The sequence below is a fragment of the Stegostoma tigrinum genome, chromosome 45, assembly GCF_030684315.1.
Source record: "Stegostoma tigrinum isolate sSteTig4 chromosome 45, sSteTig4.hap1, whole genome shotgun sequence".
Lineage (NCBI taxonomy): Eukaryota > Metazoa > Chordata > Chondrichthyes > Orectolobiformes > Stegostomatidae > Stegostoma > Stegostoma tigrinum.
The window spans coordinates 787,757-800,394 of record NC_081398.1 but is presented as its reverse complement, the minus strand read 5'-3'; the positions used below and the strand labels follow the sequence as shown (position 1 = coordinate 800,394).

Genomic DNA, 12,638 nt, shown 5'->3' with positions numbered 1-12,638 from the left:
GCGTGTGTGTACAGGGCGGGAGCGAGCATGTGTGTGTACAGTGCGGGTGCGCGTATGTATGTGTGTGTACAGGGTGGGTGCAGGTGTGTGTACAGGGCAGGTGCGGGTGTGTGTGTGTACAGGGCGGGTGCGGGTGTGTGTGTGTACAGGGCGGGTGCGGATATGTGTGTGTGTACAGGGCGGGTGCGGGTGTGTGTGTGTACAGGGCAGGTGCGGGTGTGTGTGTGTACAGGGCGGGTGCGAGTATGTGTGTGTGTACAGAGCGGGTGTGTGTGTGTGTACAGGGCGGGTGCGGGTGTGTGTGCGCACAGGACGGGTGCGAGCATGTGTGTGTATGTACAGGGCGGGTGCGGGTGTGTGTGTGTGTACAGGGTGGGTGCGGGTGTGCATGTGTACAGGGCGGGAGCGGGTATGTGCGTGTGTACAGGGCGGGAGCCGGTGCGCATGTGTACAGGGCGGGAGCGGGTGTGTGTTTGTGTACAGGGCGGGTGCGGGTGTGTGTACAGGGCGGGTGCGGGTGTGTGTACAGGGCGGGAGCGGGGGTGTGTGTGTGTACAGGGTGGGAGCAGGAATGTGCGTGTGTACAGGGCAGGAGTGGGTGCGAGTGTGTACAGGGCGGGAGCTAGTGTGTGTGTGTGTACAGGGCGGGAGCGGGTGTGTGTGTGTGGACAGGGCGGGAGCTAGTGTGTGTGTGTGTACAGGGCGGGAGCGGGTGTGTGTGTGTGTACAGGGTGGGACTAGGTTTGCGTGTGTACAGGGCGGGAGCTAGTGTGTGTGTGTACAGGGCGGGAGCGGGTGTGTGTGTGTGGACAGGCAGGTGTGTGTGTGTGTGTACAGGGCGGAAGCGGGTATGTGTGTGTACAGGCGGGTGTGTGTGTGTGTGTGTGTGTGTGTGTACAGGCGGGTGTGTGTGTGTGTGTACAGGGCGGGAGCGGGTGTGTGTGTACAGGCGGGTGCGGATATGTGTGTGTACAGGGTGGGAGCGGGTGTGTGTGTGTGTACAGGGCGGCAGTGTGCATGTGTACAGGGCGGGAGCAGGTGTGCATGTGTACAGGGCGTGAGCGGGTATGTGCGTGTGTACAGGGCGGGTGTGTGTTTGTGTACATGGCGGGTGTGTGTGTGTGTACAGGCGGGTGTGTGTGTGTACAGGGTGGGAGCAGATGTGTGTGTGTGTGTCCAGGGTGGGAGCGGGTGTGTGTGTGTGTGTGTGTGTGTGTGTACAGGCGGGTGTGTGTGTGTGTACAGGCGGGTGTGTGTGTGTGTGTACAGGTGGGTGTGTATGTGTGTGTGTGTGGACAGGGCGGGAGCGGGTGTGTGTGTGTGTACAGGCACGTGTGTGTGTGTGTGTGTACAGGCGCGTGCGCGTGTGTGTGTACAGGCGGGTTTGTGTGTGTGTGTGTACAGGGCGGAAGCGGGTGTATGTGTGTGTACAGGCGGGTGTGTGTGTGTGTCTGTGTGTGTGTGTACAGGCGGGTGTGTGTGTGTGTACAGGGCAGGAGCGGGTGTGTGTGTGTACAGACGGGTGTGTGTGTGTGTACAGGGCGGGAGCGGGTGTGTGTGTGTGGACTGGGCCGGAGCGGGTGTGTGTGTGTGTACAGGCAGGTGTGTGCGTGTGTGTACAGGGCGGAAGCGGGTATGTGTGTGTACAGGCAGGTGTGTGTGTGTGTACAGGGCGGGAGCGGGTGTGTGTGTGTACAGGCGGGTGTGTGTGTGTACAGGCGGGTGTGTGTGTGTGTACAGGGCGGGAGCGGGCATGTGTGTACAGGCGGGTGCGGATATGTGTGTGTACAGGGTGGGAGCGGGTGTGTGTGTGTGTATACAGGGTGGGAGCGTGTGTGTGTGTGTGTGTGTGTACAGGGCGGCAGTGTGTGTGTGTACAGGGCGGGAGCAGGTGTGCATGTGTACAGGGCGTGAGCGGGTACATGCGTGTGTGCAGGGCGTGAGTGGGTATGTGCGTGTGTACAGGGCGGGAGCGGGTGTGTGTACAGGCGGGGGTGTGTTTGTGTACAGGGCGGGTGTGTGTGTGTGTACAGGCGGGTGTGTGTGTGTACAGGGTGGGAGCAGATGTGTGTGTGTGTCCAGGGTGGGAGCGGGTGTGTGTGTGTGTACAGGGTGGGAGCGGGTGTGTGTGTGTGTACAGGCGGGTGTGTGTGTGTGTGTGTGTACAGGTGGGTGTGTATGTGTGTGTGTGTGGACAGGGCGGGAGCGGGAGTGTGTGTGTGTACAGGCACGCGCGCGTGTGTGTGTGTGTGTACAGGCGCACGTGCGTGTGTGTGTACAGGCGGGTTTGTGTGTGTGTGTGTGTGTGTGTGTACAGGGCGGGAGCGGGTGTGTGTGTGTACAGGCGGGTGTGTGTGTGTGTACAGGGCAGGAGCGGGTGTGTGTGTGTGTACAGGGCGGGAGCGGGTGTGTGTGTGTGTACAGGCGGGTGTGTGTGTGTGTGTCTGTGTGTGTGTGTGTACAGGGCGGGAGCGGGTGTGTGTGTGTACAGACGGGTGTGTGTGTGTACAGGGCGAGAGCGGGTGTGTGTGTGTGTACAGGCGGGTGTGTGTGTGTGTGTGTGTGTGTGTACGTGTACAGGTCGGGAGTGGGTGTGTACAGGGCGGGAGCGGGTGTGTGTGTGTGGACAGGGCGGGAGCGGGTGTGTGTGTGTGTACAGGCGGGTGTGTGTGTGTGTACAGGGCGGGAGCGGGTGTGTGTGTGTACAGGCGGGTGTGTGTGTGTGTACAGGGCGGGACCGGGTGTGTGTGTGTACAGGCGGGTGTGTGTGTGTGTACAGTCCGGGAGCGGGTGTGTGTGTGTACAGGCGGGTGTGTGTGTGTGTACAGGGCAGGAGCGGGTGTGTGTGTGTACAGGCGGGTGTGTGTGTGTGTACAGTCCGGGAGCGGGTCGTCGCCCTGTTGAATGATGGTGTTGGTTTTGTGCTGCCCAGGAGCTCGCCGTCCTCCTGCCCCATGTGGCGTTTGAGATCCATTTTGTTGGTGACAGCTTACCCCCAGAGGTGGACGAACACCATTTCAACCTTCAGAGAAAGGTACCGGTGAGGGGCGGGTGCAAGGCCTGAGAGTCGTGGGGGTAGTGGAGGGAGACAGAGGGTGAGAGGGAGTTGGGGGAGGGTGAGAGGGAGTCGGGGGGAGGGTGAGAGGGAGTGGGGGGAGGGAGAGAGCGAGTTGGGGGGAGGGTGAGAGGGAGTGTGGGTGAGGGTGAGAGGGAGTTGGGGGGAGGGTGAGAGGGAGTGGGGGAGGGTGAGAGGGAGTTGGGGGGGGAGGGTGAGAGGGATTGGGGGGAGGGTGAGAGGGAGTGGGGGGGAGGGTGAGAGGGAGTGGAGGGAGGGTGAGAGGGAGTGGGGGGAGGGAGAGGGAGTGTGGGGGAGGGTGAGAGGGAGTGGGGGATGGGTGCGGTTGGGAGAGGCGTGTGGGGGGGTGCGGTTGGTGTGTGTAGCGTAGGGAGGGGCTGGGTAAAACTGACCCAGAACACGCTGGTTGTTCTCTGAGCCAGCACGGACACAGTGGGCTGAACGGCCTGCTGCTGTTGCTGCTGGGAGTTGGGCAGTTGTCACCATGTGTGTCCCACCGCCCCCAGCCCCCACACCCCCTGCCCCCAGCCCCCATACCCGCTGCCCCCAGCTCTCAGCCCCCGGCCCTCAGCCCTCGGGTAGCGTCAGCACATGCCCGGGGTATTTCAGATCTGAACGGGAGCGTTTCTCTCTCTCTCTGTGTCACCCCCTGCCCCCACCCCCGCCCCCCCACCTCCACCCCCCCGCCCCCGCCCCCACAATCCAAACAGGATGGCCGTGTGTGTGTGGTGAACCCCAGCCTGTATCCAGCCAATGAGAAGAGTGATCGCAGGAACATCCGAATCAAAGTGTGTTCCAAACCCTACCACATGCTCCAGGGGCCGAAGGCGGATCTGGTGATTGGTAGGTGAGGTGTCAGATACGTGGGCTGGGTTGGGGGTTGCGGGGTGGGGGTGGTCAGCGTTTTGTTTGGGGGTGGGGACTCACAGCGCGGCCTCTGAAGCAGCACCACAGTGTGTGTGGATATCGGTGTGATGTTCTTGGGCTTCCAGAAGGCGTACAGCAAAGCGCCACATGAAAGGCCTTTGTACAGAGTGAGAGCTCATGGTGAAGACTGGCTGACCAGTAGAAAACAGGGGGGTGCATCACTAGATTTTCATTGAACTGATTGGCAAAATGTGTCACCTTTTCCAATCTGTTTGAATCACTTTGATGAAGGGAGACCAGCTAAGTGTGGAGATGGTACCCAGTGAGGTCGGGGAGTAGGGCTCTATGAGGAGGAGAGCTTGCGATCAGTTGAATGAACAAGCAAAGATCGAAGAGGCTGAGTTAAAATGTGGGGAAATGTGACATCAATCACTTTGGCAGGAAGAATGTTTTAAAAAGAGAACAGAGCATTATTTCAACAGAGAGCGGCCTGCAGAATTGTGAGGGATCTGGGTGCTCTGCTGTCTGTGAGTCACACTAAGTTAATTTATAACAAAGCTGATCAGGGAGGTGCGTACACTGTTCCCTGTTGTCGGGAGAGAAATTTGAATATCAAAGCGTGGCTCACAAGAACAGAAATTGCCGGAGGACAGAGGACCGGACACTCGAGCTGAAACGTCTGATTTCTCCCCACTGACGCAGCCAGACCTTTTCCAGCAACTTCTGTTCTGGTCTGCGGTTTACAGCACGCACAGATCTTTTGGTTGCGTACATTCTCCTTCAATAACACAGCACACTGCGTAAGACCACATCTCCTATGCTGTGTACAGTTTTGCTCTTGTTATTTAAGGAAAGATACCAATGTGTTGGAGGTGACTCAGAGGAGCCTTAACTAGATTGTCAATGCAGAAGGAGTGGGATGTCTGGTGATGTGAGGTCGGATGGACTGGGCTTGTTTCCCCTGAAGGTTCGAAGAGAGAGCGGTGGCTGGGTTGATGTGTACAAGATCTTCAACAGTCTTGGTGAGATAGATATTGGAAGGGAGTGTCCTGTTGTGGGTCAGCCCAGAACTGGGGAAGGGGGCCCTGTCTTAAAATTAGGGCTGGGATGAGGTGAATTTGTTTCCTGGGTCAGCCACGATCTTATTGAACAGCAGGGTGGGCTGGAAGGGCCGAATGGTCTGCCACTGCTGTCTCATATCGACCCTGGGGGTGGGTTGGGCGCAGTGGTCAGGGCAGTTGGGGTGGGTGGAGAATTGGAATTGGTATGGGGGTCATCGCTGCGTACAATGCCCCCTTCTCTCAGTGATATCTGTAAGAGATTCCCATCTGTTTTTTCCAGGGTTTAATGTGGGGTTCGGACTGAGTGGAACTTGGCTACGATCCCTCCCCCGGCTTCAGGTAAGCATCAGAGACAAAACTAAATCCCTGATTCGAGGGAGACGAACAGGAGGCTGGGAGTACACAGCAAGGCCAGGCAGCATCTGCAGGAAAGCAGCAGTTAATGTTTCGGGTATGACCGTCCTTCAGAACAGAAGGGTCTGATCCAGATCAGTGAGCCCCTGTTGCTGGCGTGTGGTTAATTCGCTCACAGTCTGGTAACTGGGACAGTCATCGTTTCAGATGGTTATTCCTGTAGGTGTAATGTGCTGGGTGGGCCAGGGTGCACTCTACGTATTTCTGTTTGGTGTCCATAAGATGGAGGCCATTCAGCCCATTGAGCCTGCTGCTGAAGCTGAGACACAGTTCAGCCCAGCTTCAATACTCCCCACTGTGATGGACTGGGCTTGCTGTGACCACCACTCCTTCGTATCGCCTTCAACAAACAACTGCTCCGAACAACATAGGAACCAGGAGCAGGAGCAGGCCATTCGGCCCCTCGAGCTTGCTCCCCCATTCAGTGAGATCCTGCCTGGTCTTTTCATGGACTCAGCCCCACTTACCCACCCGCTCACCGTAACCTTAACTCCTTCACTGTTCAAAAATCTATCTATCTCAGCCTTAAAACCATTCTGTGAGGAAGCCTCAGCTGCTTCACTGGGCAGGGAATTCCACAGATTCACAACCCTTTGGGTGAAGAAGTTCCTCCCCAACTCTGTCATAAATCTGCTTCCCCACCAGCTCTAGTCTCACCCACCAGTGAAAATAATCTCCCTGCTTCTATCCTATCTATTCCCTTCCTAATTTTAGATGTTTCTATAAGGTCCTCCCCTTATTCTTCTAAACTGCAGTGAGAACAATCCCAGTCTACTCCACCTCTCCTCGTAAACCAGCCCTCTCAGCTCCAGAACCGACCATGTGAACCTCCCAATCACCCCCTCCCAGGGCCAGTAACATCCTTTAGAGAGTGAGGAGACTGCAAGCTGATGCGGTGACAGTGAGGAGAGTTTCTCACCCTGTGCCTGTCCCTTTACAGTCTCTTCGGGTTCCTGCTTACTTCACTGAGTGTAGTGAGTACAGCTGTCACGTCGATAACCAGACCATGAGTGTAGCTGCAGGAGGTTCCATCAGCCAACACTTCGTCAACCCCTTCCGTTCACCATTCCGAATCATCGGCATCGACAACAACCTGCCCTGGTGAGTCAACATCCCGGGACAGTCACTGGCTCTACAGGAATACCCAGAGTCTGTGTGTGTGCGAGTGTGTGTGTGTGTGTGTGTGAGAGAGAGATAGACAGACAATGTGAGTGTATGTGTGTGAGGGAGAGTGAGTGTGTGTGTGTGTGTGTGAGTGTGAGAGAGAGATAGAGAATGTGAGTGTATGTGTGTGAGGGAGAGAGAGTGTGTGTGTGTGTGGGAGAGTGTGAGTGCATGCGTGTGTGTGAGGGAGAGTGTGCGTGTGTGTGAGCAAGAGTGTGCGTGTTTGTGAGGGAGAGTGTGCATGTGTGTAAGGGAGAGAGAGTGTGCATGTGTGTGAGGGAGAGTGTGCGTGTGTGTGAGGGAGAGTGTGCGTGTGTGTGAGGGAGAGTGTGCGTGTGTGTGGGACAGTGTGCATGTGTGTGTGTGTGAGGGAGAGTGTGCGTGTGTGTGGGAGAGTGTGCGTGTGTGTGAGCGAGAGAGAGTGTGAGTGCGTGCGTGTGTGTGAGCAAGAATGTGCGTGTTTGTGAGGGAGAGAGAGTGTGCGTGTATGTGAGGGAGGGAGAGTGTGCGTGTTTGTGAGGGAGAGTGTGCATGTGTGTGTGTGTGAGGGAGAGTGTGCGTGTGTGTGTGGTAGAGTGTGCGTGTGTGTGAGCAAGAGAGAGTGTGAGTACGTGCGTGTGTGTGAGCAAGAATGTGCGTGTTTGTGAGGGAGAGAGAGTGTGCGTGTATGTGAGGGAGGGAGAGTGTGCGTGTTTGTGAGGGAGAGTGTGCATGTGTGTGTGTGTGAGGGAGAGTGTGCGTGTGTGTGTGGTAGAGTGTGCGTGTGTGTGAGCAAGAGAGAGTGTGAGTACGTGCGTGTGTGTGAGCAAGAATGTGCGTGTTTGTGAGGGAGAGAGAGTGTGCGTGTATGTGAGGGAGGGAGAGTGTGCGTGTTTGTGAGGGAGAGTGTGCATGTGTGTGAGGGAGAGAGAGTGTGCGTGTGTGTGTGGGAGAGTGTGCGTGTGTGTGTGGGAGAGTGTGCATGTGTGTGAGGGAGGGAGAGTGTGCGTGTGTGTGAGGGAGAGTGTGCGTGTGTGTGAGGGAGAGTGTGCGTGTGTGTGAGCGAGAGAGAGTGTGAGTGCAAGCGTGTGAGTGTGAGCAAGAGTGTGCGTGTTTGTGAGGGAGAATGTGCATGTGTGTGAGGGAGGGAGTGTGTGTGAGGGAGGGAGAGTGTGTGAGTGTGAGTGAGTGTGAGGGAGAGTGTGCGTGTGTGTGAGGGAGAGAGAGTGTGAGTGTGAGGGAGAGTGTGTGAGTGTGAGTGAGAGTGCGTGAGTGTGTGAGAGGAGTGTGAGTGAGAGTGTGTGAGTGTGAGTGAGTCTGAGGGAGAGTGTGTGAGTGTGAGAGGGAGAGTGTGCGTGTGTGTGTGGGAGTGTGAGTGAGAGTGTGTGAGTGTGAGTGAGTCTGAGGGAGAGTGTGTGAGTGTGAGAGGGAGAGTGTGCGTGTGTGTGTGGGAGTGTGAGTGAGAGTGTGTGAGTGTGAGTGAGTCTGAGGGAGAGTGTGTGAGTGTGAGAGAGTGTGCGTGCGTTGACTGGATCTGGAGAAGGATTGGGAACATTGGGAATGCTGTTGGTGGACACTGCAGTTTCTAAGCGGTCGATGCTGGACGGCTCCGAACTGCTTCAGCCTCTGACCAGGAGAACCCAGTGAAATCTCCGTCCCCTCGCGGTACACAATCCCCCGTGATCCAGTCTGTCAGTGGGCCATCCCTCAGTACAGCTCACCCCGGTGTTCCAGCCTCGCTGATCAGCTGTTGAAACCCTCACCTTTTGGTCAGCAACTTGCAAACACTTGCCAGACCAGCACCCCACGTCTCACCCTTCAGTAACGTGAGGCTACCTGAACATCGCTTCACCCCCATACACCGCCTCCACTCACCGTGTCCCTCACTGACCACGTCAGCGTGAGGTTTCGGGATGATGTGATTCGAGATCGGGGGGGAGAGAGAGCATTTGTTAAAACTCACTCAAACCCAGTTCACAGCTCAGACACACTCTCCCAGAATCAAACATCAAACCACCTCCCCCTACCAGGACAGGGACAGCACGGGGTTAGAGTGGGGCGGGGACAGCACGGGGTTAGAGTGGGGCGGGGACGGGGAGAGCACAGGGTTAGAGCGAGCCGGTGCCGGGGACAGCACGGGGTTAGAGCGAGCCGGTGCCAGGACAGCACGGGGTTAGAGCGAGCCAGTGACGGGGAGAGCACGGGGTTAGAGCGAGCTGGTGACAGGGAGAGCACGGGGTTAGAGCGAGCCGGTGCCAGGGAGAGCACGGGGTTAGAGCGAGCCGGTGCCAGGACAGCACGGGGTTAGAGCGAGCCGGTGCCGGGGACAGCACGGGGTTAGAGTGTGCCGGTGCCGAGGACAGCACGGGGTTAGAGCATGCCGGTGCCGGGGACAGCACGGGGTTAGAGGTTGCCGGTGACGGGGACAGCACGGGGTTAGAGCGAGCCGGTGACAGGGACAGCACAGGGTTAGAGCGTGCCAGTGACGGGGACAGCACGGGCTTAGAGCGAGCCGGTGCCGGAGAGAGCACAGGGTTAGAGCGAGCCGGTGCCAGGGACAGCACGGGGTTAGAGCGAGCCGGTGACAGGGACAGCACGGGGTTAGAACGTGCCGGTGCCGGGGACAGCACGGGGTTAGAGCATGCCGGTGCCGGGGACAGCACAGGGTTAGAGCGTGCCGGTGCCGGTGCTGAGGATAGCACGGGGTTAGAGCGAGTCGGTGCCGGTGACAGCACGGGGTTAGAGCGAGCCGGTGCCGGTGACAGCACGGGGTTAGACCGTGCCGGTGCCGGGGACAGCACGGGGTTAGAGCGAGCTGGTGCCGGGGACAGCACGGGGTTAGAGCGAGCCGGTGCCGGTGCCAGGGACAGCATGGGGTTAGAGCATGCCGGTGCCAGTGCCAGGGACAGCACGGGGTTAGAGCATGCCGGTGCCGGGGACAGCACGGGGTTAGAGCGAGCCGGTGCCGGTGACAGCACAGGATTAGAGCGAGCCGGTGCCAGTGACAGCACGGGGTTAGAGAGAGCCGGTGCCGGGAACAGCACGGGGTTAGAGCGTGTCGGTGCCGGTGCTGGTGACAGCACGGGGTTAGAGCGTGCCGGTGCTGGTGACAGCACGGGGTTAGAGCGTGCCAGTGCCAGGGACAGCACGGGGTTAGAGCGTGCCAGTGCCAGGGACAGCTCGGGGTTAGAGCTTGCCAGTGCCGGTGCCAGGGACAGCTCGGGGTTAGATCGTGCCGGTGCCGGTGCCAGGGACAGCATGGGGTTAGAGCGTGCCGGTGCCGGGGACAGCACGGGGTTAGAGCGTGCCGGTGCCGGGGACAGCACGGGGTTAGAGCGTGCCGGTGCCGGGGACAGCACGGGGTTAGAGCGTGCCGGTGCCGGGGACAGCACGGGGTTAGAGCGAGCCGGTGCCAGGGACAGCACGGGGTTAGAGCGAGCCGGTGCCGGGGACAGCACGGGGTTAGACCGTGCCGGTGCCGGGGACAGCACGGGGTTAGAGCGAGCCGGTGCCAGGGACAGCACGGGGTTAGAGCAAGCCAGTGCCAGGGACAGCACGGGGTTAGAGCGAGCATGTGCCGGGGACAGCACGGGGTTAGTGCGAGCCGGTGACGTGCTGCCTGTCTCCTGCTGTGTCAGGTATCCCAACGCCTGCCTGTTCCACCTGGTGTACAAGGTGAACGCGGTGATGAACAGGCAGCAGTTGCCTGTCGCTCCTCTGGCCGTCAGCGACGGAGCCGGAGCCGGAGCCGACGAAATCCTGGAGAACAGCCGCAGGAAGAAGGAGCGAAAACGCAGTAACCTTCGCCGACGGAAATGAGCCTCCGCTGGAGGGGCTAGAATTCCAGGCCATTCTCCCAGACGGGGAATTCCCATTAAACCCACATCCATTTGTACACGTCTCGCCGCCTTCTGTTCAGCTCGGGGCAGGGGGGTCCGGGGGGAGCGGGGAGGTCAGCGGGGGCAGGTGGGTCAGCGGGGGCGGAGGGAGTGGGGGGGTCAGCGGGGAGCGGGGGGGAGGGAGGAGTCAGGGGAGGGGGGAAGCCGGGGGGTGGGGTTCAGCGGGTTGAGGGGGGAGGGGGCAGAGGGGGCATCGAGGCAGGGGAGTTGGGGGGAAGGGGGGAAGCAGGGGGGAGCAGGGTGGGGGGAGCGGCAGGGAGGCGGTCGGAGTGGGGAGCAGGGGGAGGGGCTCGGAGGGGGGAGCGGAGGGGGAGGGGGTCGGGGGGGAGCGGAGGGGGAGGGGGTCGGGGGGGAACAGAGGGGGAGGGGGGAGCGGAGGGGGAGGGGGGTCGGAGGGGTGAGCGGGGGGGGAGGGGGAGTGTCGGGGCAGGGGGAGCGGAGGGGGGCCGGAGTGGGGAAAGCGGGTCGGGGAGCAGGGGGGAGGGTTTGGAGGGGGGAGCGGAGGGGGAGGGTGGGGAGCGGAGGGGGAGGGGGGTGAGCAGGGGGGAGGGGGAGTGTCGGGGCGGGGGGAGCGGAGGGGGGAGCAGGGGGGAGGGGTCTGAGGGGGGGAGCGGTGGGGGAGGGGGAAGCAGGGCGTCAGGGCGGGGAGAGCCGGGGTGAGTGGGGCAGAGGGGGAGCAGCGTGGAGGGGTGAGCAGGGGGAGGGGGAGTGTCGGGGCGGGGGGAGCGGAGGGGGGAGGGGGGAAAGCGGGGCATCAGGGCGCAGGGGTGCGGTGCGGTTTGATCTGTCGCAAGGGGCCTGCTGTTCCTGATGGCTCCGAGCCTGTGGGGGTGACCTTACAGGGGCTTATAACATGGTGAGGACCGTGGAATAGCCGAGGTCTCTCCCCCAAGGTCCGGGGGCGAGTCCAAATCTAGAGGGGCGTAGGTTTAAGGTGAGAGGGGAAAGATTTAAAAGGGACCTGAGGGGGTAACTTTTTCACACAGAGGGTGGTGCGTGTATGGAATGAGCTGCCAGAGGAAGTGGTGGGGGCTGGTACAGTTACAGTATTTAAAAGGGATCTGGATGGAGGACATGGATAGGAAGGGATTAGAGGGATAGGGGCCGAATACTGGCAAATGGGGCTAGATTCATTTAGGATATGTGGGTCAGCATGGACGGGTTGGGCTGAAGGGCCTGTTTCCGTGCTGTAAGCTCTATGACTGTATCTTACGTTTCACCTGATTCAGTTTTAGTTCCCTGCCCCATCAAACCAGTCAGTTTCCTTCCTTCGTGTTAGAGAGAATAACTCTGGTACGTGCTGGAATTCAAAACACACAACCAACCCCAACCCCCCTCGCAGCCCGCTCCCCCAAACTCACATCCCCCACCCCACCACCGACCCCTTCTCCCCCAAACTCACATCCCCCCACCCCACCACCGACCCCTTCTCCCCAAACTCACATCCCCCACCCCACCACCGACCCCTTCTCCCCAAACTCACATCCCCCACCCCACCACCGACCCCTTCTCCCCAAACTCACATCCCCCACCCCACCACCGACCCCTTCTCCCCAAACTCACATCCCCCACCCCACCACCGACCCCTTCTCCCCAAACTCACATCCCCCCACCCCACCACCGACCCCTTCTCCCCAAACTCACATCCCCCACCCCACCACCGACCCCTTCTCCCCAAACTCACATCCCCACCCACTCCACACCACCGACCCCTTCTTCCCACTCAAACTCACAGCCCCCACTCCCACCACCGACCCCTTCTCCCCAAACTCACACCCCCCACCCCTACCACCGACCCCTTCTCCCCAAACTCACACCCCCCACCCCCACCACCGACCCCTTCTCCCCAAACTCACACCCCCCCACCCCACCACCGACCCCCTTCTCCCCAAACTCACACCCCCCCACCCCCACCACCGACTCCCTTCTCCCCAAACTCACACCCCCCACCCCACCACCGACCCCTTCTCCCCAAACTCACACCCCCCCACCCCACCACCGACCCCTTCTCCCCAAACTCACATCCCCCCACCCCACCACCGACCCCTTCTCCCCAAACTCACATCCCCCCACCACCACCACACCGACCCCTTCTCCCCAAACTCACATCCCCCACCCCACCACCGACCCCTTCTCCCCAAACTCACACCCCACCCACCCCACCACCGACCCCTTCTC

General features: G+C 60.0%; 1 protein-coding gene across 1 annotated transcript in view; it reads left to right on the top strand.

Moving 5' to 3' along the window:
- Positions 1 to 10,380, top strand: part of LOC125448639 (zinc finger MYND domain-containing protein 15-like) — a 54,629-nt gene extending 44,249 nt beyond the window's left edge. Inside the window, exons 4-8 of the mRNA XM_059642566.1 lie at positions 2,933 to 3,034; positions 3,787 to 3,919; positions 5,285 to 5,343; positions 6,359 to 6,519; positions 10,200 to 10,380. Of these exons, the coding sequence (XP_059498549.1) occupies positions 2,933 to 3,034; positions 3,787 to 3,919; positions 5,285 to 5,343; positions 6,359 to 6,519; positions 10,200 to 10,380 (636 nt within the window). The remainder of the gene's footprint in view (positions 1 to 2,932; positions 3,035 to 3,786; positions 3,920 to 5,284; positions 5,344 to 6,358; positions 6,520 to 10,199) is intronic.
- Positions 10,381 to 12,638: the final 2,258 nt, after the last annotated feature.